This window comes from Microchirus variegatus (assembly GCF_963457635.1).
Source record: "Microchirus variegatus genome assembly, chromosome: 14".
Classification (NCBI taxonomy): domain Eukaryota; kingdom Metazoa; phylum Chordata; class Actinopteri; order Pleuronectiformes; family Soleidae; genus Microchirus; species Microchirus variegatus.
In genome coordinates, this window is record NC_139815.1 from 22,440,974 (window position 1) to 22,465,453 (window position 24,480).

The following is a 24,480-nucleotide window of genomic DNA, read 5'->3' on the forward strand; positions in this document are numbered from 1 at the left end:
AAGGACCGTTTTAGAACCCTTATTTCTAAGAGTGTTGGAACAAATGATTGCAAAGTTTTTTGTAAACTTGTAAACAAATCAAATCTGAACTGGTGCAAGATTTGGTTTAAATCCCAGTTTAAACTGTGCTTTTCTTTGTGGAGTTTGAATGTTCTCTCCATGTTTGTGTTTAGGTTCCATCTCTTACATGATTCTGACTCGATGGATGGATGAAGATCATTGGCCACCACTTATTATCTTATTCCTCAGTGTTATTCTTTCATAGCCAGGCTCCGTAGTGGCCACACACTGTGGATAACAAAAAGTTGTTTATGACTTTGATTTCATCTAGTTTTATAGCTGCTAAGTTTGGAGAAAAGAGTGGTGTTGGTGGTGGTGGTGGTGGTGGTGGTGGGGGGGGTTAAACGCAGCAGAATGCAGCCCAGCACAGTGACTCACCAAAACAGAGAGCATTGAGGGCAATGAGGGGAAGAAGCAATGAGAGAGTAAATTAGCCTGCAGGCTCAGGAAATGTCTGTAATAGTTTCTGAAAAGTACAGGGAGCGGAGAGAAATAATAAGGAATTTGAAAACAAACAAAAAAGAACTTGTGAGTGTGGGCGAAAAAACACGAAACACAAGCCTTTGTACAGGAACCAAGGCATAGATGTAAACAGCGAGGTTTGGAAAAGAACAGAAACATGAATACATAATAATAATAATAATAATAATAATTTCAGTTTAAAACTGCAGATACATTTGACTCGACCAGATCCACGAGAGAGACTTTTTTTAGCCGATGTACAGAATTTAGTCTGGATATTTTCCGGTGAATATAAAGGTGAAGACACGTTTACAACAGCAGGAGAATCTCTGCAGCAAGTGAGTGGTTGTGACTAAAATAAGCACATTCTTGAGGCAGGACACTTTGGCCACTCACTCTCTGTGAATTCACAAGGACATTATTTAAAAACAGTTGTTTTTATACACAGCCTCTACACAGGATGTTTGGGGTGTCTGAAAGTAGCATGATGGAGAAATTAATATTATTATTTTATTCCTGTATGAAGACTGCTGGCATTTTATTTGTTAGTGGATCTTGAGAAATGAGGGATGTGATTCTCCCAAAACGTCTATTTTGCTTTTCTTTAAGTTTCCATTATGGTTTTAAAAATAAATAAATAAATAAACTTCTAACAAGCTGAGAATTACTGCAAGAAGAGAAAAACAAAAAGGCTAATATAATTTAATGAAGGTCATTCCGGCATCCGAACCCCCATCACATTACAGCAGGGGAATACAAAAAAAAAGAAAGTGCTTCTTAGCTCTTGCTGTATATATAAAGCTCCATAAAACAAAGAGGAGCCGTATTCCTCTTTAGTTTCATCAGGAGGACACTTTATTGATCGGCTTTTTACCTTTTGATGTACTGTAAAAGCAAAGGTTACAGAGTAAAGCTTGTGCGATTCATTTGGAAACGATATTAGTTTGTGTACGAGACGCAGGAGAAGGACATGACATTGACTTAAACTCATTTCCTCCAGACTTACTTTAACCTTAACCATAAACTAACCTTAACTTCATCCAAATCATATAACATGTAGTCATTTACATTATGGGGACTTGATTTTTGTCCCCATGAGGTAGACTAGTCCTCATAATGTAAACTAATAATCTAATAATTTTTTTTTTTTTTTTACCAATAACACATACTCAGCTTTTGAAATAACACCAGTATCACCAATGTTAAAATACAGTGGTGTAAAGGACTTTTCACAGGAGGCAGATTTGTTCCCAATAAGATAATTATGCTCTCTCATCGTCCTCCTCTTCTTCACATTTACTATTTTTGCTTATTTTAACCATAAAAGGGGACAGAAAATGTCCAGCGAGGAAGTGCTTTTGCACATTTTTCCAGAATAACTTCCAATATCTGGCAATTATTTGCAGTTTACTGCATGTTAAAATAGTGTATAAACAATTCTCAAAACTCTTCTTCTTCTGATTTTATTTGGTTGATAGTAACAAAGATATTTAGAAGTTGGTAGAAATATACAAAGCCTCCTCCTGGTGACAAAAGACGCCGAAATTACCGTAATAACCACATGTTGTCTTTAACGTGCAACTTCTCATCTTTCAGAAAGCGTTGGAATTTTTCCTGGTTCATTTATTATATATTTTTTGTTATGTGTTTCATTTTCTACACAATCTGGTCTTAATTTCGCGTACCACTGGAGGTACACGTACCACAGTTTGAAAACCCTGGAGGATGGAACAAATTTAGGTACACACACACACACACACACACACACACACACACACACACACACACACACACACACACACACACACACACACACACACACACACTCTAAGCTGCAGCTGAGCTCCTGTTGTTGAAGGGGGTGGGGGGGGACACCGGATGCAGCTCTCCTGCTAATAGATCCGTCCACCCCTGCCACAGGAACACATTTGGTACATCCCATTGGTGCCTCACTCTCTGGATGGTTTTGAGTCTGACTCAGTTCGATCACTGTTGCAGGTTCTTCGTCGGTCAGTCAGTGAGTTTAGCGACATCCGGTGCGCACGCACGCACGCACGCAGACGCACGCACGCACGCACCCACTCGCGCACACATTCATAAAGCGCGAAGGAGCGAGACGGAGAAGGAGAGAGTTTAAAGAGCGGAGCAGGGAAAAAAAAAAATCCTCGGTCATCCTCTCTTCTCTTCTCACAGTCTGCATCATCGATATGACTCTGTTCAGCCCAAGATGTGAGTATATCAGCTGTTCTATGTGTGTGTGTGCGTGTGTGTGTGTGTGTGTGTGTGTGTTTTGGACGTTTGTCACCGAGAGACAACTGTGTCCCTATAGTTTTCTCTTCTCATCTTTGTCCCACGTCCATCTCTGCTGACATTTATCCTTATCAGCTTCATCGTCTCTGTGCGTCAAAGCCAGGATCCTTTTACACATGTTTGCCTCAGTCAAGGTTTATTAAACACAACATGATACGTGTGTGTGTGTGTGTGTGTGTGTGTGGGGCCACACTGGCAAGGTCAGCGGCTCTCTCTCTCTCTCTCTCTCTGTGTGTGTGTGTGTGTGTGTGTGTGTGTGGACACAGTGTCTGCTGAGACAGAGAGGTGATGGAAGTAAACACACATACAACTGTCTTTAATGCAGATTTAATATCCCTATTATGATAATAATAATAATATAAGTTAGAATAAGTTCAGAAACTGCTCTGGGAAAGCAAATACTTCACAGTGACAGACTTTACTGTTGTGTAGGATTATTATATACATACACACAATACGATATATATATATATATATATATATATATATATATATATATATATATATATATATATATATATATTAGTGAGCAGTCAATGAGTTTAACTCATGCAACATGTGTATGTCATGCTCAAGCATGTCTTGAATAAACCTGGCTTAATAGATGCTTTTTACAGCAGATATTTATTTAAAGGAAATAGTAGGACAAACACAGGATTTACCAGTAACATGAATTAAGGTTCCATTCCAGTATTAACAGAGCTGTGTTATTGTTCAAGTGTAAGGGTAGATCACGCTAAATACTTGACACCTGTAGAGGATGTTTTTTTTTTTTTGATGATTATTTATTTATTCAATTTAAAAAAAAACTGCATACATATTTTCTGGATGTGTTCCAGTAAAGTGAAATAGAAATAATTATCCTTTATTGTCATTATAGCATTGCTAAAACAACAAATCTAATGGTGGCCTAAGATTTCTGCACAGTACTGTATATATATATATATATATATATATATATATATGTATATATATATATATATATATTCCAAAGCTGTGGTGTAATAAGATCCAATCCTCATCAAAATACCACGCAGTCACACAATTCTTTCTTTATCCCCTAAAGATTATAATCCATGTTTCATGTTGCCAGTGCTGGCTGTGCCCTGATTCTACTTTTATTTATTTAGTCCTGAGAGTGAAAACTAGAATAATGCCTCATTGTTGCCGCTTAGTGCTAAAACTGACCCCAGGTCACTTGCAGAGCGGCTGCGATTAATCAATTAATAATCTACTCCCACACGCATCGATAGCCCACTCGTCTTATTGCACAAGTGGTTTCAAGGGATTTGCTTTGGTGTTTTGTTTTGCGCGGCAGACGCGATAACAGGAAAATAAGATTATATTATTTAAAGAAGATAACAATAACAACAGTACATCATCGAAGCAAAACTTAATTATACAACAACAGCAGCAGTTCTCTGACAAGTCATCGGTTAATCCCGACAACAATCATCCGCTGCAGTCAAAATGCAGTGCAGGAAATGGAAGATGAGAAGTGTCACGGAGCAGATGGGACACATGCACATTGTACTCCAGCATCCACGTTTGACAGATTAGCTTCTCATGTGGTGCCAGACTGTGGATTGATGAACCAGTTCTGTGGAAATGAATGGGGCTGTCTCTGATCTACGATCTATGACCTGTTTAAAAAGTGTATGCAAACACAACGATAGCGACAACAGAGCTGTTACTCTGAGGCCTGTGTTTTATACGTTTAAGACGGAAAAACGAAAAAACGCTAAGTCACTCTGCACAATCTATTTAATCTAGGAAACCTATTTGTTTGCGAAAGAGGTTTGTAAAATAATTCAAATCTGGTTAATGTGAAATCAAATTTCATTTGACCTACTTTGGTTTGTTCGAATTCAAATATAATCACTGTCTTTTTTTTTTTTTTTCCACTGGTGATTAGAAAAGAGGAAAACGTGTGCACAATTGATTCGTTCATTTTTAGATTAAAATAGAATATAAGAATTCAGAGTCAGACTTTAGTCAGAAGAGGAAAACAAAACAAGGTTTACAGATATTTCACTGCGCAGAGAGAAGCCCATGATTATCTGCATGGAAACATATAGGAAACAGGGAAGAGCCCGAGAGTTTTCTTGCACTACAGGAGCAAAATGAAAAGCTAATTCGACTATTACTCTGCAGATTGACCCTACACCGTCACACACTCACAGTTACATAGATTTGGTTTTAATTTACTAATGATTGGCAGTATATTGTAAATATACAGTGCAAATTCAGATCTGTTTTTTTAATGAGATTCTGACACATTAGTGATGTGATGTGATGATGTCCATGATTTCTCCCCATACTTGGCAACGTAAAGTTTCTGAAACATGTTTTTATCTTATTTGTTCAAGTCATTGTTTGCGTCCTAGTCATCATTAAAGGTGCCATATGCAAGAATGTGGCCATAAACGGTTACTACATTCAAATTCAAAATACCGAGGTCTTATAGGTTTCGTTTTCTGACGTAACTGGCAACCCGTGGTTGCTCAGCAGCTGAGACTCTACTGACTGCAATGATTGGTAGATTTCAAAACATGAACATGATTTGCAGTCTGCAAAATATTTGTTTTGATGCAAATATTTTGGCTGTACTGTTGTTGTTGGTGAGTTCAGTTTGTTATATGAACATTATTCCTCTGTGAGTCTCTGTGACATATTAGGAGGATTTTATGGCCAGTTGCTTTAGATTTACTACATAATGCACCTTTTAAATAAAGATTCAAAAAGCCAGTATTTGAACCATTTCATTCAGTACTGGTGTGTCATTCAGGCTTAGACCTTGTTTTATGTTTGTCCTCAAACATCTGATCATCAGTGGACAATGTTAATGCGACACAATGCAGCATTTCAACCTTCAAACGACGTCTCTGTGATTATTTTGACGGTCCATCAACTTACAGCAGGGTGAATGTCACCTCTGTCAAAGCCTGAGCAGGTCTGCGTCACCTGTATTTAGCACTGTGGAGCTAAATTTTTACCGTACGGCCATGGTTCTCAAAACTGTGGTGCGTGGACCACCAGCGGTGCGCGAGCTTCCTCTGATCCTTACTTAAAGGAAAATCAGAAATACTGTTCTACTGGTTTGTAATCGGAGTGGAGAAAATGAAACCAATTAAATAATGATAATTAGAGTCACCTTATCTCCCGCTCCATCTTAATTTAATTTCACTATAGCAGTGTGTGTGAAGTATATGTGAGGAAGAGGAGGATGATGAGAGAGCAAATTATCTTATTTGGTCACAGTATGCCATAAAGTAAACACAGAGACACCTCAAAAAACAATTTTTCCACACTAAATTGCATTTCGTAACATTGTCTGAGTGCTGAATACCTGGCTTATTCACACTCCCTGGAAACAATACTATACAGCAACAATATAGACGCTCTACTTTATGAATATAGAAGTGGAGGATGCTCTATTTCAGCAGCTCTAAAGTTACATGCATCTCAGCCAATAACTTAAATCTCATTATTTTGTATATCTGTATAAGAATCAGATCAGATCATCTCTCTGTTTCTCCGCTGAGGGTGAATCACTGCTGTATATACTGAGTTAATTACGCGGAAAAAACGCTGTATTAAACCGTGTATTTATACGTCGTTAATATCTGTCACGTATCTGCGGTGCAGTAGTATTTGGAGTGCAGGTGTGCGTGCAAGTCTCCGGTACATTTCTGGCTACAGAGAGCAGGTCACCGGCTGTTTCTAAACCGTCTGAAAATGGGGCTTCGCTGTGGGAGGTAAAGGAACATACACGTGTCCAAATTGCTTTTCACACATTCAGATCCATACTTAATTAATTGTAGTTTCCAGCCATTTGCCAGCCACGCTGTTAGAGTGTATGTGCAGCTGGCCCAGTCACGCTCCATTCACCATCCATCTGTCCATGTCAGACTGGCCTCCTACTCTCCTCTCCTCTCCTCTCCTCACGATCAAAACTCCACAATAGCCCGAACAATGAGCTGCAGGGGTATCGTAATCAAGGTGGATCAGTTAATTGTCCCCCTGGAACATGTGTACAAAGAATAGAATACTCAAGGCCCGATAATTGGGAGTTATTGATTCACACATGGCAAATCAAAAAAATAATTCATTTGAATCTCAGTTGTCCTTAGTTGATGATTGAGGATTTATAATTTACGATCAAATGCGCTGGTGCAGCTCACGTGCAGACAGCGTGACCAAGTCCGTCTTATGCTTATGTTTTTATTGTTGATTTTCCTCTTAATGAGAAAATTATTCACAGGATCAACATTATGGTCTATTGAAGAAGACCTGACATTTGCAAACTAAGAACTTTTTGCAACCACAGGTATCGAACCCTGGTTTTATTTTAATTATTACTTCCTGGATAGACTCACCCTGCAACCCATAATACTAAATCCACTTTTTGATTCATAGTCTATGGCATGGGTGGCCAATGAGCATCTAGTCTAATCAAGAGGGGGCCTGTCTAGATTGAAAAAGTGGGGGGAAAACTGTAGAGTCACGAATGTGCAATATGAGCTTAAAATTATAACCCAATATTTAATTATAATAATGCAATAAAGGTATTCACAGCGATATTTCACAGAATAACATATTAAACGTGCCTGTTTGGTTCTGGAATGACGCATACTCCACAATAAAAGCATTTTTTATGACGCAAAATGCATGCATATGTTATCAAATAAATCTAAACTTAAGTCAATAATAACTTTGACAAGTGTGTTTAAAACACCAAACAAGCGTATATATGTCATTTAAAGTTGAATGTAGAGCATTTAATACGTACTCCATTTTTATTATTACAAAGATATTGCTTGCAAATATATTTTAATATGATTTTGTTTCACCTCACACATGCAGCCATACGTACTGTTTAAAGGAAGAGGAGGCCGTGGGCCATGTTTTCATTGTGACGTGATATAAAGAAAGCATCGGGCCACATGTGGCCCGCGGGCCGGCATTTTGACACCTCTGGGTCTTTGGCTTTACGTAAAAATTGGTGAAAGTTGCATGTTGCAGCTGAATATTCCTCACCTCACACGACCCTTCCCTCCTGGAGCTTTAAGTCACAAAACAATTTCAAAAAGTACGTCGTCCACCCCAAACTCTAACCACCTAAATATCCCTCTTAGTGTAACGTCTATGCTTGGTGTTGCTGTCTTGTATTGTGTGTTGTGTTGTGTTTTGTTGTGTTGTGCTGCTCCTTAACTGTGTTACCGCAAAGTGAATCAGTTGCTCTCCGTTGCAGACATGAGCATGAGCGGAGAGCTGAAGTCAGGCCGCTCCAGGGCAGGGAGTAAGAGGGCCAGCAACACCACGTATGGGTGAGTATGAGCCCTGGTGCTCCTCACACACACACACACACACACACACACACACACACACACACACACACACACCTGTGCTCTCGCAGATAATCACATACCCTGTTATTTGCTGCAGCCCTTTATCTGCGACTCAATAGCTGCACCTTTAGCGTTGCAGTCAGTGCGGCATTGTTCATTATTAGCTTCATCGTGGCGGTGTGTGTGTGTGCGTGTGTGTGTGTGTGCACGTGTGTGTTTGAACCGCCTGTATTGATTCCAGCCAGAGGTGCTGTCTCCATCAGTCAATGTTTTAATCTGTCTGTTGATGTAGTGCCCACATATGATTGGAGCTGATTACTGTTTATTGCTGGTGGTTCAATACGTAGCCAGGGAGTTACACTAACATTACGGGTGCTGCTGCTGCTGGCGGAGCGAGACGCGAAGAGCGTGTGGGCTTGTTTAAATTCATCAGTGCCTTCGTGACGTCCACACCCCTCACACTGCATCCTGTCCTATGAATTGTTTCTCTGAAGCTTTGATTTGGCTGTTAAAGCTTAGAAAGAAAGAAAGAAAGAAAGAAAAGGGGAGTACTTCACTCGTCTCCCCTTCTAATATTGAATTAAGAGAAACTTTGCTGTCATTTTCTATTGTGTCGACTTCACCAGGTCACACAAATTGCACGCTGCGTCCCTTAATTTTACACCGTACGTACCAAGCGCTCGTCTCATCCCATAATCAGAGCCATAATTTGCGGTTGGTGGTGGTAACGCTGAATGGGAACTGCCACTGTTCGGGGAAAATGAACAATATCAGCACCAATGGCCGTGTCAAGTGGACTGGAGACACATTTGCCTCCAGGGCCAGCGGCCAATATTTAGCTCCTCAGGCAAATATTGCAGTGAAATAACCGTAGTCTGTGTGAAGTTTGAGTCACGTCCCGTTTTTTATCTCCTACTCCAACAGTGCATTTTCTCTGCTACGTCCTCTAGAGGCCTCAATATTGTCCTCCACACAGGTGCAAAAATGAAAAAAAAAAAAATGAAATGCACTTAACTAACATCACTAAATCAGAAAGGCATGCAAAAAAAATACTTTTTTGAGTATTTATTGAGTCTCTGAAACCATATGTTGAGTGTGTAGTTGCTGAAAAGTAATAATGAAATAGCTGTGAATGGGAAATAGCCGAGAATGTCTTCATCCGTGCAGGGAAGAGGTTATTTTTTTTCTTTTTTTGCTGACAGTGCAGAAGAGAGTTGCTGATGTTAAAGCAGACTGGGTAAACATAATAAATAATGTTGAAGTAATTTTCGGGACGTGCACAAAATGCGTGCGAGGAGTGTTTGGAATACAAACCAGAGTGAGAAATAAATACATATGGATGTGATATTATAATAATGATAATGATAATAATAAGTCTGATGATTAAATAGGTGACTGCTGAGTTTTATCTGCAAGCTTTTTTTTAAAATGCTCACGTTATGGGATCACAGGTTTGTTTCATGTGCTCTTTGCATCAGATGAGGTTGTGTTTAATTGTGTTTATTGTCTGACTTTAATTTTCACTTTGTTTTTTCCCTTTTGTTTCAGTTAAGCTCAATTACATTAACAACATTAACAACTATTACTACTGCTATTTTACCTTTAAAATACACTTCTGTGTAACTCAGTACATGCTTTTCTCTTCCTGACAGCTCAATTTCCTTTCCATCAAATCATACGTATGGTCATATGTAGAGGTAGAAATATTGCAGTATGGAACAATGCACTGTATTCATACACTCAGGCGTGTCCTTGAGGACAGTTAATCTGGCTCTGTCCTCTGCCCACAACCTTAATCCTCCAAACGTTATTTACCCAGTCCGCCAAGTAGTTATCTGGCAGCTATGCATTATTGAGCTCAGTCATAGAAATTATTTTACACACACACACACAGAATATTGGAATATTTAATGAATAATTCCGTTCAAGTAGCATTTTTGCTTGAAATTCCCATCTGAAAATGAAATAAGGGCTGTTTAGAACAGTTTTTATAAGTGACATTCATGTGTGTTTTATTTATGTGTGTCATTACTCGGTGTTGGTCAAAATCACTGGATCGGTTATCGGACAATCCAAAAGTCCTATATAACGCATGCTTCACATATGCGCAGATTAACATGTGAATAAATACCAGCAAAAAAACATTTTAGTTGAGTCATGTTTGGGCTGTTTATTTCCTCTCTTTTGGGAGAACAATATTTGTAACACAGTTGGATAATTGTGTCTTTCGAAATGACTCAGCACAAATGTGCTTGTAACACAGCTACATCGTTCATAAATGGTCTAAAATGACTGTATCGGACTAATATGGAGTTTGTGAGGGCACTATCGGATATAATGAGTTTGTCCAACAGTGCATCAGAACATAATGCCTAAATGTAACATCATTAAAGGATGAACCATGACAGAGAACTCACTTCCCAAAACCAGCTCGGGTTCATGAAGCTTTATAGCAACATTCAGTTCATCGTTTAACTGACTGGTTAACAGCTTTTCTCCTTTGGTTCAATCACTTTTACAGAGCCAGTAACACCCAGTAAAACTTGTTTTTCTATATGCTCGGCATCAAACCTACACTTACACTGCCTTTTGAAGCTAAAGAAACAACTGTTCCTCTGACAGTAAACAGTGTTGAATAAAGGCATGGCTCCTGGGGCGATGTGGGCAAAACAAAACCTTTTCCATCAAGTTTGCCAAATGTAAATCATAAACAAATGTAAACCGGTGAGAGACAGCTTTCAAAAAATCTCTCTGCCCAGACTCCAATAATCCTGTTCTGAGCTGCTGGCAGCAGTGAACCCCATCTCCTCCCTCCTCCCACTGATTTCACAGAGCTGGCAAACAAACTACTGCCTGTGGCCTCGATTACTTTGTTACTTTCAAGCCCATGTCTTGGAAAGCAGCGTAATCTACTGATGCAACACCAATGCGTGTCGCAAGCAGCTATGAACTGTGATTATTTTGGATTTATCCACCTCAAATAAATGTAAATATCAACCTCTATTTAAGTCAAACCCGGTGAAAGGTTTCTTTATAGTGCCGGTTTTAAAAACGGCACTGTGTAACTTTGAAATAGAAAACAATTTCTGTTTCATTCAATCCCGTGTAAAAATGAGTTCACACAAAACTGATTAAGACTATCGGCTCCACATGGTTATCGCTGCGTCTGTCAGTGTGTAGCAGTGTGTAGACGTTGTGTCACATTCCTGCTGCACTGCACACACAGAAAGTGATTTCTTTGATGCCGAGAGAGAGAGATGGAGGCAACAGCAGCAGTGTTGCACGAGTAATGCGAGACGGCTGCAGACAGGCAGGCTGGATTACAACTGGAAACACCAAAGAGCCTCGCCCAAATGTTTCAAAAGTGAACTTCTCAAAAAAAAAAGAAAACCTGGTCCTTTAGAAGTTTGATGATATAAAGGCTTCTTGTCACCTCTCACTATTGCACTGCTGGTGTATGCACACAAACACGCTCTCGTGCAGGTCTGATAGTATCGCGTGACGGAGCCTGTTTTCAGGGCGACGGACGCAGCATCTCGATATTTGCTCGGCGCGGGCATGGTGGTGTGTGTAGGGGTTAGTAGGACTGTGCAATTAATGGGAACTTGTGTTTCAGTTAAGAATATGGCCCCAAAATGATGGAGGCTTTTATTCTGAAAATACCGCTTGTATTCTCATAATGGCGTTTGACTTCCTGTCCCGTCATCTGGCAAATACAGTATACGGATATTCACTGTGTAATACCTGGGTTAAACACACAGTGTAAGTAAATATATATATATATATGTATGTATATATATATATATATGTATGTATATATATATATATATATATATATATATATATATGTATATATATATATATGAATGTGTATGTATATATATATATATATATATATATATATATATGAATGTGTATGTATATATATATATATATATATATATATATATATATATATATATATATATGTATATATATATGAATGTGTATGTATATATATATATATATATATATATATGAATGTGTATGTATATATATATATATATATATATATATATATGTATATATATATGAATGTGTATGTATATATATATATATATATATATATATATATATATATATATATATATATGAATGTGTATGTATATATATATATATATATATATTTATAATAATTTATAGTTATTTTAATGTAAATTTAAAAGGTTTCCTGATTAAATTTCAATTGTTTCAAGTTCAATTCACTGAGTAATCATTTGAAATAATCTTGAAAATAATCAGTGGTTAGCACTGTTGTCTCAAGGCAAGAAGGGTGCTGGGTTTGATTCCCAGTCTGGGACCTATCTGTCCAGAGTTTTCATGTTCTCCCCTTGTCAGCGTGGATTTTTCCTCCAGGATCTCCGCTTTCCTCCCACCATCAAAAAACGTATGAATATTGAATATGAACATTAGACACATTCGGTCAGGTTGGTCCCACGTGAGCGGCTCCTCCGTCTGACCTCGCAGCTCCACTTGTATAATGATCGTTTACATCAACCCAGTCGACATCAGGGTTTTGTCATCCGTGCTTCCTGACTGTCACAGGTTCTCTGTCGCTTGGCGAGTCCCCAGCTGTGGTAGGAGAGGTGGAGCAGAGAGAGCGGCGTACATTTCCCAGCCCAGATGCTGCCACAGCCGCGGCCCCTGCATGCTTCAGTGCACTAATACAAAAGTTCATTGTAATGCGTGGCCTTTATGTGCCTCAGGTGTGTGTGTGTGTGTGTGTGTGTGTGTGTGTGTGTGTGTGTGTGTCGGTGTTAAATTTGGCATGGTTAACGAGCCGGAGGGCTTCTCTGCTGAAGTCGTTTTTGCTGTTAAAGAGGAGCCAGAGCAATGTTAAGCATATTTTCACAATGTGTAGCTAATGTTGCTGAGTTGATGGCGATGTGATGTCTGCTGCTGTTGGGTGCACTTTGACCAACAATAACACAGCAATGGGCAGAACGAGTCTTCATTTGCACAATGTGATTTGATTGGCTACCACGTGTTGCGTTGGACTATTTGCATGGTGTGATTCGACGCTGATGCTTGGGAAGTTGAACATTGTAAAGCAAAGCATCGCACGCCCTCCATGAAGTTCGGCAACGCTCGACACCACCCCATTCAAAGTGAATGAGAAACGTTTTTAGCTGATTTCCCCTTTCGTCCTAAACCTATAAATATAACGGTGTTGATTGCTACTCATAGAAAATAATAACGGTTGCAATCACTGTGTCCAGAAAGTGAAGCTACTGTGGAAGAACGTGAAAACGTGTCTTCTTTTGAAGGGGGACAATGCAGTACAACCTTGAGGTTTTTCACAAACCAGTGGGTGATTTCAAGCTGGGTTGCCACTTGGTGCTTGTTGACCTTTAAGTCGGTCCCTGCAACTTCACTTTTCTTTTTCTCAAATTGCTCGGTGCACGTGCTCAGCCTGTGTCGAAGTGCTCATTTTTATTAACTGCTCCACTGTGGATCTCAATGGGAGGTAAGGAGCGAGGCAGAGAGGGAGGAGTGGGCACTCATCTGAACTCTGAGCGGAGTGAGCATCTGGTCTCTGATAGTTTTGTCCGAGAGTTCTCTGTGCTCTTCGTTCTTTTACTGTTCTCCTATCGGTTTTAATTGTCATTCAGAGAGAAGTGTGAGTTTTAAGTGAGGGGTCGGAAACATCGCTGCAGACCCACCTGTCACATTGGCTCAAGGCTGGAGTCTGGACAGGTGGAGCACTGCAGTATGAACTGTGCACTTGGCAGGACCAGAGGGGGCGATCTGTCCCATGATAAGAACAGGGGTGCTGCAACTTAAAGGCAAGTCTGATGACAGATATTACAAAAAATAGATTCAAGGGTAATTTATGCTAGGTCAGTGAAGTTAATGGGTTTGCTGTGTTTCATACATTGATAAGGCCTTATCCACATAGAATATGATCCTTTTCTTGTTCATTCTTATAAGGTTTTCCATTGTTTCAAGAAATGTCTTCATACACAACACCCCCCCCCCAAAACAACTCTAAACTCTGTAGTAGTAGTAGTAACGCTGCCTCACAAATACACCAACAATGGAGAAGAAAGCTCGCAGAATAAAGCTTGCACACAGTGTACAGAAGTAGGACTATGTGATTGTTTTACCAAAGCTGCATATTGGTTTTTATACATTTTATACATATATGAACGAGTGGTGTTCAGAGATTTCTGGGACCCATTTTCCGGCTACCAAAGTGTCGGTTCTGAGTGGATAAAAAGCCAATACAATTCATAGGTTTTGTGGGTTGTAGATTAAAGCTGTTGGAACTTGTTTTTTGAACTACAAAAGGAAAAAAAATTGGCTCAAAGTAAAAGATTCTGGATCGTGAGAAATGTGAAACCCGCCGATTGGAACAGTTTGGTAAAGTATGACACATATTTTTGTGCGTTTCCATTAGGAATAGTGCCAAAGTAACCAGCTCCAACTGTTCCATTTCTCGGCTTCCCTTAGGGTACCAGAGTAATGCTACAGTATGGTCAGACAATCAACTGATTGCGGTGACAGAATAGCGTCACTCCCTTGCAACCGGTGTTTCTTCAACACCTGCAGTCTTGGAATTAATAGGCCAAAAACCAAGCTGCTGGATGTCCTCCTTTGTTGTCTGTTTTATCTTGTTTGTTGTTGGTGCACCGGTACAACGTCACCCTGCATATCGCGCGGATGTGGCCATCAAACACTGTGCTGATGATTGAGGAGAAGATTGATGACCTGCTCTCTTATGTACACAGTGGTCATTGTTGAGTTGAGGTTGCCCTCGTGCACATAACAGGCATAACATAAAGGAATCAGGCATCACTTTGGATTTTCTTGAATTGAATCATCAGAAATACGCCATAACAATGCTAACACGTTGGATGCTTTTAAAAGAAAGCAGCATTACGTTGGTTTATGCTGTTCATTTGTCATAGAGTGGAAATCACTTCAGACTACGCTGCACTTACAGTGATGAATTTCTTGCCAAAATTGTTTTCACAAATAGCTGGACCATTCTGCTTGTATCTGCACCTTTTGTAAAATGAAGTTAAGTGTGGAGACAGTTCTCGGGCCTGTTTGAATAATACTCGGTGTAAGCAGCAATGTTTGTCCTAGACCTGTCCAACACAATACAATACAGCCAATTAGCTCATATGAAACCAGGAGGAAAGTCTTCGAGACATGAAGTACTGTCGGTGCTTCTCACTGTTAATCAAGGATCCTCAAACCGAGACCTCTTGAATGGATTTAGGGGGTGCGACTGCAATGGTTGTAAAAAGAAGTTACTTTGTCCTGAATATAAATCTATGGGAAAATTGTTATACTTCCCACTTGATTTATAACCTCACTAAACATTTTCCTGAGTAGTTTATGATGTCCACTTTGTAAATGATGGTCCCATTTAGAGTAAAATAGAAGATAACGCAGGGTAGTGTTCAGTCAGGCCCACTCCCATTCTTCCATTTGTGGATTTTTCTGGAAAAAAAGCATTGGCATTAAATCAGTGTGTTACTATTGTCACCTCACGGCAAGAAAGTTCCTCATTCGAGGACCAACAAGGACATAGACGTGTGTTATCTGACTCCAGACAAATGGTTCATATTGGTTTTGCTTGTACATAACAGTAGTACTTTTGTACAACTGCTGTGAATAAGAGACTCTTTGTGGTTACAGGATTGTACAACTACAAAACAAACCATTAACACTTGTTTGGATGCACCACTTCTCCACAGAGTCTCCAAAAAACGGTCCCATTTTACCTGAATGGCAAGCATATCAATTTGGTGGCTATTTTTGTTATGCGCTATGGTCCCAAACAGCCCAGTAACTATTCAGTAAAAAAAAAAAAAAACCACTGTTCCCTTCCCGTTTACACCAGCATATGTTCTAGCTTGTAACTGTTATTTCCATTTTTGCTCTTTTCATTCTCCTTCTGTCCTTTGTTGGCTTTCTCTCAGTGTTCCTATCCACAGCCAGTTCCTGGGAGATGTGACAGGGGGCTGTACTATAGGTAAAGGTCATTGCAATCACAGGTGGATGTACCGCTGGTGGGAAAGGTCAGAGCAAGGAGGAGAGTGTACCTGTCGGTCTCAGGGCCACGGCCAAAGCCTTTTTAGAGCACAGACAACAACTGAAGATAGGAGACATGTTGGTCCCGAGCCAGTGGTGGTGACACGAAGAGCAAGATGGTGGAAATATCTACGCTCACATTAGTCAGGAAATTAATCTCTCACCCAGTAGTTGAATTTTGGAGGCTTCATGATATGGATTTTCTGACTGCACATTTTTATTATTATTTATTAACCTTTATTTAATACAGGTCAAATCTCATTGAGACCCAGGGTCTCATTTACAAGAGAGACCTGTTCCACGTAGGCAGCAGCAAAACACAAAGTTCCAGACTAGCTGAACATACGGGAGACACAACACAGAACACAAACATTAAAGCGTGATTAGTGGTGTATTCGGTGGTAAAAGGTCAAGGTCACCGTGACCTTTTGTGCCATCTCGGGTAGAATTTCTCCAAACTGTGATACATGTTATGAAAAATGGAATAAGTGTTCAGCAATGGTTACAGTTCAAATTGACATTGACCTCATGTTTTTATTAATTAATTTTTATATATATAATATACATATATATATTATGAAATGTAATTACATATTGCACAACCATCCAAGGTAACTGTACTTCACGGAACATAAAGGATTTTCTTCCGCTTCAAAACACAAAAATAATACTAGTTTATCCATACTGGCTGCAAAATAATATTTTTTTTAAAGAAATGTAAGAAAAGAAAGGATAATTCTAAGGCTACGAAAACGAAAACCAAACAATTTTTATTTTAAAGCAACCTTTTACAAACACATCTCCCAATAAACCCTCTTGAATGTTACCCAGTGGACCCTAAATGGTAAATGGCCTGTATTTACTTACACTGAGCTTTTCTAGCCTTGATGACCTTTCAAAAGCCACTCATTATAGTACAGTTTTGGCATTGACACTTTCACACCTATATCCATACAGTGCAAACACCTATTCACACGCTCGTGTCATCCCATAGTCAAAAAAGTGCATATTATATGAGCCAGAGTCTGCACTGCTTGGGTTTGTGTAATTCTTGCAGTAATTCTTGGGTGTATAATATAGATTTATATGCTATGGCGAGCCGAATGAGCCACTATCTCTCCTGTCCTGCAGACTTATCACTTTACAGGAGTTGGTCCCTCTGCTAATGAAGTCATCTCTATCCCTGCTGCCTCCTGTATTCTGTATGGCGGGAAAAAGTAAGGAAAGCAGCTGCAAGAGAGGGGAAAAAAAGGATTGATGCGAGTAGGATTTGATACAAAGGGGTGCAAATGTGCACGGTGCCATATAGAGAACAGCAATAAAGAGGAAAAAAGTGAAGTGAAAGAGAGAAAAGTATATATATACAACAGAGAGAAATGCAGAGAGTGAAAGAAGTAACAGTTGGTGAGAGTGAGGGGTGATGAAAGCAAAAGAGGGGAGAGCAAGTGAGCACTACACTGCGTGCCATTGGCCCCCTGGCGTGAACAATCCATCTCAAATTGATCTTCTAGCTCGGCCCAGCAGGGCATTCTGAATCAATCTCAAATTGATCTGTGTGCCAGAGGTCGGGAAAACTAGCAGTGGAGCTTATCAGAAATATAGTGGTGCTGGGAGGATCTGACAGGGAAACTTATCACACTGCACAACAGGAAATGGGCTCTGAGCCCCCGGGGCAGCAAGAAGACGAGCCTGCTCCCCGTATACACACACACACACACACACACATATACTTCACATGCTACCCAGTGTTCAGCACAGTACATAGAGGGGTATACTGTGTACAGACACAGTCACGTAAACAAACACACTTGCACAAGCTTTTCGCTCCCTCTGCCGAGGCATCAGTACACACCTGGAGGCTTCCTCCAATGAGTAATAAGTTTGTCAGAGCACAATATGTCAATATATTCTAAGTTAGACAGGTAGGATTTCAGGCCTGCAGCTCAGAATGACTTATAAACCATTTAATGTGTCCTCAGCACAGCTATGTGAAAGGCCAGAGGAAAGGCGATCAATACCATCCTGCATTTAGACAGTCAGTCAGCTTAGGGGAGCAACCTGCCTCTCCAGGCTCAGTAAAAATAAAACCATATAAACAATTGTTCAAAAGTGATTTTCACCAAACAATATCTTGGGAAACTCCAGGGCAGGTAGTAAAGGAAGTCTGCCTTTTATCCGCGGCTTCCATTGAAAATGTATATCCGTAAGAATCAACTGGCTACGATACTCAAGATATGTCTAATCTTTTTTTTGTCAGCGTTCCAGTTTGTGTTTCTGAAGCAGCATTCACAAATGTGCCAACGTTTGTGTTATGTTCCTGAGGTTTTTTCCAGAAGTGTTTGAGAACACAATGTCTGGAAAGGTCACTCAGGACATTTCTCTAAAAAGTGTCCTTATTAGTAGTGGGCACGTTAACGGCGTCAACGTTACCGCATGATGAGTTTCCATGAAGGCTGACCGGAAAAAGTGACTGTTTACGTGACTCCTGATTGTTAAAATGAGTATTTAAAGGTACAATGTGTAGTATTTATGGGTTTATATGACCCAAAATCCACTTTTTTATACATATTATGTGCTCCTGCATTGTCTAGTCGCTGTATAATAGTTTTTGTTTCATTTTCGTAGTGTTTCAAAAAGTCATGTAAAATAACATGACCGCGGACCGCGGTTGCATAGCCACTGTTAGCAGCGAGACGCCATGTTTCTACCGGAGCCTGTAAGGACAAACGCGAGAGAACAAAACAAGCGTCTCTTTACTTGTAGCGGAAGTCCCGCCTCCTCTCTCTCCGCTTCGTCTGCTACGGCCGCGGTAGCTCGCCCTCTCCCTCGCCTCACGAACCTCATCTGCTGACACGGAGAAAGACGAAGAGGACGACATTTGACCAGCTGCGGATACCGTAGCGCTCAGGGAAGGGAGGGGGTGAGCAGAGCAGCAGGTCTTTGTTGTACATTTCAGCCTCTCCTCTAGATGGCACTATAAACTACTTATTTCCCCTTTAAAGCAGGGGTTCTCAAGGTTTTGATACCTGAGGGCCAATTTAGGAACCCAACATTGGACTGAGGGCCGCCAAAGGAAAAAAAAAAACAGAAAGAAATCCCATTTGTAATAATTTTAATGACCAGATTGCCGTTCTACAGTTTACACGTATTGGTCTGTATCCAGTAATGTCTAATAAACATTTAACAAGCTTAGTAGCTCCTGGATTAAAACTATCAACTGTAATTCATTAAGGACTGCCAGAAATGTTTCTGCGGGCCGGCATTGGCCCGCGGGCCGCACTTTGAGAACCAATGATCTAAAGTAACGGCAAACTTTAAAAACAGAGGCACACATACGCAGTACACAGGTACGCTGGTTATTTGTTAGCGCTGCTCTTTTCCTTTAATAAACAGACCGCTCCAATTCGACTGTAGGCGCGCTAAAGGAGCTAACGCAGCTAACGGCTCTAACTGGCAAACTGGACTCCTGTGCCGTGGCACGTAAACATGACATCACGCACGTCTTTTTCCGGTCAGTCGTCCAGTAAGGCTGTTAACTGGCCCAGCACTAGTCCTTATATAATATACTAGTAAGTAGACGTGATCATCTCATTTGAGAACACTGCAGGAAAAGCTCAGGATAATTGACAGCGAGCGAGTGAGTGTCCTGTGTCCTGCACACTCCAGCCCTCACCTGGATAATCCTGGGACATTTTTCTTTTGTTGTGAATCTGTCTGACCCCGAAAGTCCCAGTACAGAAAACTCCAGAAAATGTCCACGACCAATTTTGTGGCATTTTAAGGAGTTCATGTCTGGAAAGGACTCGTGTAATCGTGGACTTTGCGGTGACCTTTGCTCGCTCGTTTTCGTGTGGGTCACCAGATTGAATCTGGCAGCAACTTTGTGCCCACGCGAAGCAAACGCAAAGTTCATTTTGATGACTTAGAGAGAATGACACAGCGATGGGTTCAATGGTGCAGCACAGGCAATGAGAGGCTGGAGGGGAGTGCGGTGTAAATAGAGTGAGGGTGAGGTGGGTGTGTTTGAGCATGTCAGCATTTGGAAGGCAGCAGGAGAGCCTTTTCTGTGGCCTGGACTGGAAAAGCTCTCTGTCAGCACAGAGGGGTAATGGGGTTTAATAGAACAGAGGGGGAGAAGATAAGTGTATGAGTGTGGGTACAAGCTGCATGTCCCGAGGAACACCACAGCGATGGTTTAACGCAAGCGTGAACTAACTGTGTGACCCATAAATGTGTGGAAACTCTCTTGTGGTAGGCAAATTCGAGCGTTACGTGCGTGTTATCGGTTTCATTAGCTGTGAATGTAATACATATTCAATGAAGCTTGCGACGCTGTCAGAGTAACGGCAAAGAAAAATCTAACAAAGACATCCGGAGACCATAGAGATCCCTCACAGGGGAGAGAGGCTCCTGCTGAACAGCAGTTCCCTCCAGTAACACACTTTGAACCGGGGAACACTCTCGCTGGTGCTACCACCATTAGTTGTAACTGAGCAAAGTGCTAATTGGCAACATGGATGGTCACAATAAAGATGCTGTCATTATTTAAACAGACCTAGAACCGGCTCCACACGTCAATTTATCTCATTTTAAACATAATGAACTTCTTCTCTCGGCTTCTCCCTTTAGGGGTTACCACAAACTCGATCTTACCCTAACCCCCTTCGTGATCCTTCTCTGTGGTCGTCCTCTTTTCCTCCTGCCCCGCAGCTCCATCTTCAACATCCTTTGTCCGAAATCTTCACTTACCCTCCTCTGCACTTGACCAAACCACATCTTACTTTATTTACAAACCATTCATCCATCCTGGTCACTCTCAGCACCCACAGCTCTGCCGGCCTTACTTGTGTCACACATCACCTTTGACACTTGTCTCCACCCACTCCACTCTTCCTGCGCTCTCTTCTTGATTGATCCCTTGATTCCTCTTCCATACCTCCACCTCTACATGCTCTCTCCCCTCTTCTACCTGTCCCCTACTCTCACTACAGATTACAATATCATCTGCAAACAGCATAGTCCACAGATATTCCCGCCCAACCTCATCTGTCAACCTGTCCATCACCGCTGCAAACCAGACGGGACTTAGAGCTGATCCCTGATGTGATCCCACCTCCGTGCATCACTCCAACTGCAACTGTCTCACTGTCCTCATACATACAATGTCCTGCACCATCCTCACATACGTCTCTGCCGTTTCCAGACTTCCTCACACAGTTCCTCTCTTGGAACCCGATCATAAGCTTGATCATCTGTCAATTATTTTCTCGATTAATCGACCGAAACTATTAGTTTGGTCCATAAAATTTCAGAAAATGTTAAAAAACGTTGATCAGTGTTTGTCAAACCTGGAAAAGACGATGTTCTTGGATGTCAAACCAAAATGATTCAGTTTTAATGATTTCTTTGTTATGTGGAGCAAAGAAACAGAGAAAATATTCACATTTAAGAAGCTAAAACAATGTTGTTTTAACAATGAAAAAAAGCTTCAAACTGATTAATCGATTAATTGTTTCAGCTCTAAGTGCAACCCTTTCTGGTTTTCTCAATACTTCTCCATCAGCACTCTCAAAGCAAAAATCACATTTATTGTACTATTTCTCAGCACGACCCCATACTGCTGCTCGCTGATCTTCACGTCTGTCCTTCAACAACTCTTTCCCACATCTTCATGGTGTCTTTTTTTTTTTTTTGCCATAAAGAACTAAATGGCAGTAAATGCATCACTGTGAAGTGCAGTGTGATCTGAAGGACTTTTCAACCTGGGATTTAAACTGAGAACCTTTAGGGTTAGGGTTCATACTTTCCCACAGTCTCCATTCCAGTGGTGGAGATTTGACAACGCTTGACAAAATGCTGGGTGTAAAACCGTGACCCTGTGTCTCAGTCCTCTATCTGAACATGAACGTGGCAGATACGGGGGAGGGTTGTATTCGCCGATGTCAGGCTTTTTTTCCCAGTGAGGATGGCAGACTCCAGTCTGAGGTTGACTCGGCAAATGTCAGTCCCGTCGATCACGGTAAAAATCACACACTGCTCTCGTGAGGGCCGTGTTTGAGTGGCAGCTTATTATTTGCTCGGGATATCTCCTCAATGCTCTGATCCTCCCTCGCTGTCCGAGGAGAAAACTGGATTTGTTTGGCAGGGTGACAAAGTCTAACTACTCGCACATACAGACAGAAACCTTTGGTGTTTTGTGACAATGCCTTGTCATTTGTACTTTTGAGCAAAGGCGTTAATTTTAGCTCAGTGGTGCCCTTCATGCATTTGAGCTGAAATGACTTTTAGCTTTTAATTCTTCACTAATTTCAGGACAACAGTGCTGTTCATCACATGGAAACCGATGCAGGAGCTTGACAGAGCTGGAAAGGCTAGAAGGATTAATTACTCTAGGCAGCCTTGAGTAACCTTTTAACTTTGCGTTCTTATTAGTCGGGTTAGACGGGGGATGTTGGAGGAAGTCTTGATATCTCCTCGCGCTTTTCATGGGTAATGGGTGCAGAGGGAGGGGTTTGCGGATGTCACTTGTCACCTCGCTGCTGTGTAATGCTGCTAATAAGTGCTAAATATCTTGAACTCTGAAATTTCCAATTACTGCTCCCAGCCAGGCCCCTGCACTTTTGATGAATGGCACCGAGCTACAGCAGTTGGCCCTCCTGGTGAGAAGCCACACAACTGTAAATCAAGACTTAGCACACGGTGAAAGGTATTTTCCTCTCTAGGCTGCTGTGATCATGTGTGTCATTTTATCCAGTGGTCAGCCATTTTGTGCTTTACTTCTATTTTCGTGGTCAACTGCATATATGTAGTCCTGATTCCTTGTGTGAGCGTTTTTATCATTATCTTGTGGTCATTAAATTGGGATGAAGGGCCCTCCCACTAGATGACCACAGAGAGACACAGGGGTGTCATATGCCAGTGATGAACCAAGGCAGTTTCTCTATTTCAGAAATGCTTTTTGTTCCGGAGATCAGAACTGAGACAATTATGTTTTTTTTGAACACCAGGTATGGTTATAAGAATATATCTCTCACACTTATCTGGTATTGACATATATATTGCGTTCATTGTCCGCTTCTCTTTTCGTGTCTAGGTTTCTTTGCTGTGGAGGCAGTTTTTTTCCATCACCTTCTAACCGTTCAAAAGTTTGTGGTCACCGCTACAATTTATTTGGTGTTTTCCATTAAGACTCACACTTTTATTCATCAAAAGAGTTGCAAAATGAATAGAAAATGTAGTGGAGACATTGACAAGATTAGAAATAATGATTTGCCCTTGAAACTTTGCTTTCATCAAAGAACCAGCAAAACTGTTTTCAGCTGTGCTAACGTCATTGCACAAGGGTTTTCAAGGGTTTTCTAATCATCCAATAGCCTTCTAACGCCATTAGCAAACACAATGTAGAGAGATGGTTGCTGGAAATGGGTCTCTATACACCTATGTACATATTCTATTCAGCTAGAATAGTCGTTTACAACATTAACAATGTATAGAGTGTATTTCTTAATTTAATGTTAGATTCATTGAAACAAGTACTTTTACTTCAAAAATAAGGACATTCCTATGTGACCCCAAACTTTTGAACAGTAGTGTACATGTACCTGCTTAAAGCCAATAGGAAAACCCTCTCTCTTTCTGAATGCTGAAATGTAGAAATGTTTGATCAATTGGATCAAATGTTGCCCAGCTTTAACCAGTCCTCTTCTCCTATGCTTTGTTGATTGAAAAAAGCATGAGAACAAAAGATGCACAATCTGCAGCTTTCATTATAAGGTTATGAGCAGATGGTCCAACGTAACACAGAAGAATTGGACTTATCTGACTCTAAACACTCTGCCTCCGGGAGGATTGGACAATTGGAAGTACAAGCTCACATGGAGCTTATACCAACACGCGTATACACACTTATATGTTGTGCAAACGTACACTCATGGCATTTACTGTATTTTTATTTTTGCACTGCGACCTTTCTGTTTTTTATATGTTTTAATGTCAGCAGAATCAAGCACCTGATCAGAATTTAAATGTATGTTTTTTTTTGGGGGGGGGGGGGGTTCTGTGGAAAAAAATGGCTGGCATTATTCATTCTTTTACACAGTAAACACCTGCAACATTATCTGTTTTCAAAGGCAGATTATGTTAATCATTGTTTAGCCAGTCCAACACATTTGACAGTCTCCTCTCCTCTCCTCTCCTCTCCTCTCCTCTCCTC

At 40.6% G+C, this 24,480-nt stretch overlaps 1 protein-coding gene across 1 annotated transcript in view; it reads left to right on the top strand.

The window, feature by feature from the left end:
- The first annotated feature begins 2,646 nt into the window (after positions 1–2,646).
- The window catches only part of LOC310936443 (heterogeneous nuclear ribonucleoprotein C-like 1), a 46,247-nt gene continuing 24,413 nt past the window's right edge, over positions 2,647–24,480 (top strand). The window contains exons 1-2 of the mRNA XM_083900509.1: positions 2,647–2,751; positions 8,087–8,162. Of these exons, the coding sequence (XP_083756635.1) occupies positions 2,730–2,751; positions 8,087–8,162 (98 nt within the window). The 5' untranslated portion in view covers positions 2,647–2,729. The remainder of the gene's footprint in view (positions 2,752–8,086; positions 8,163–24,480) is intronic.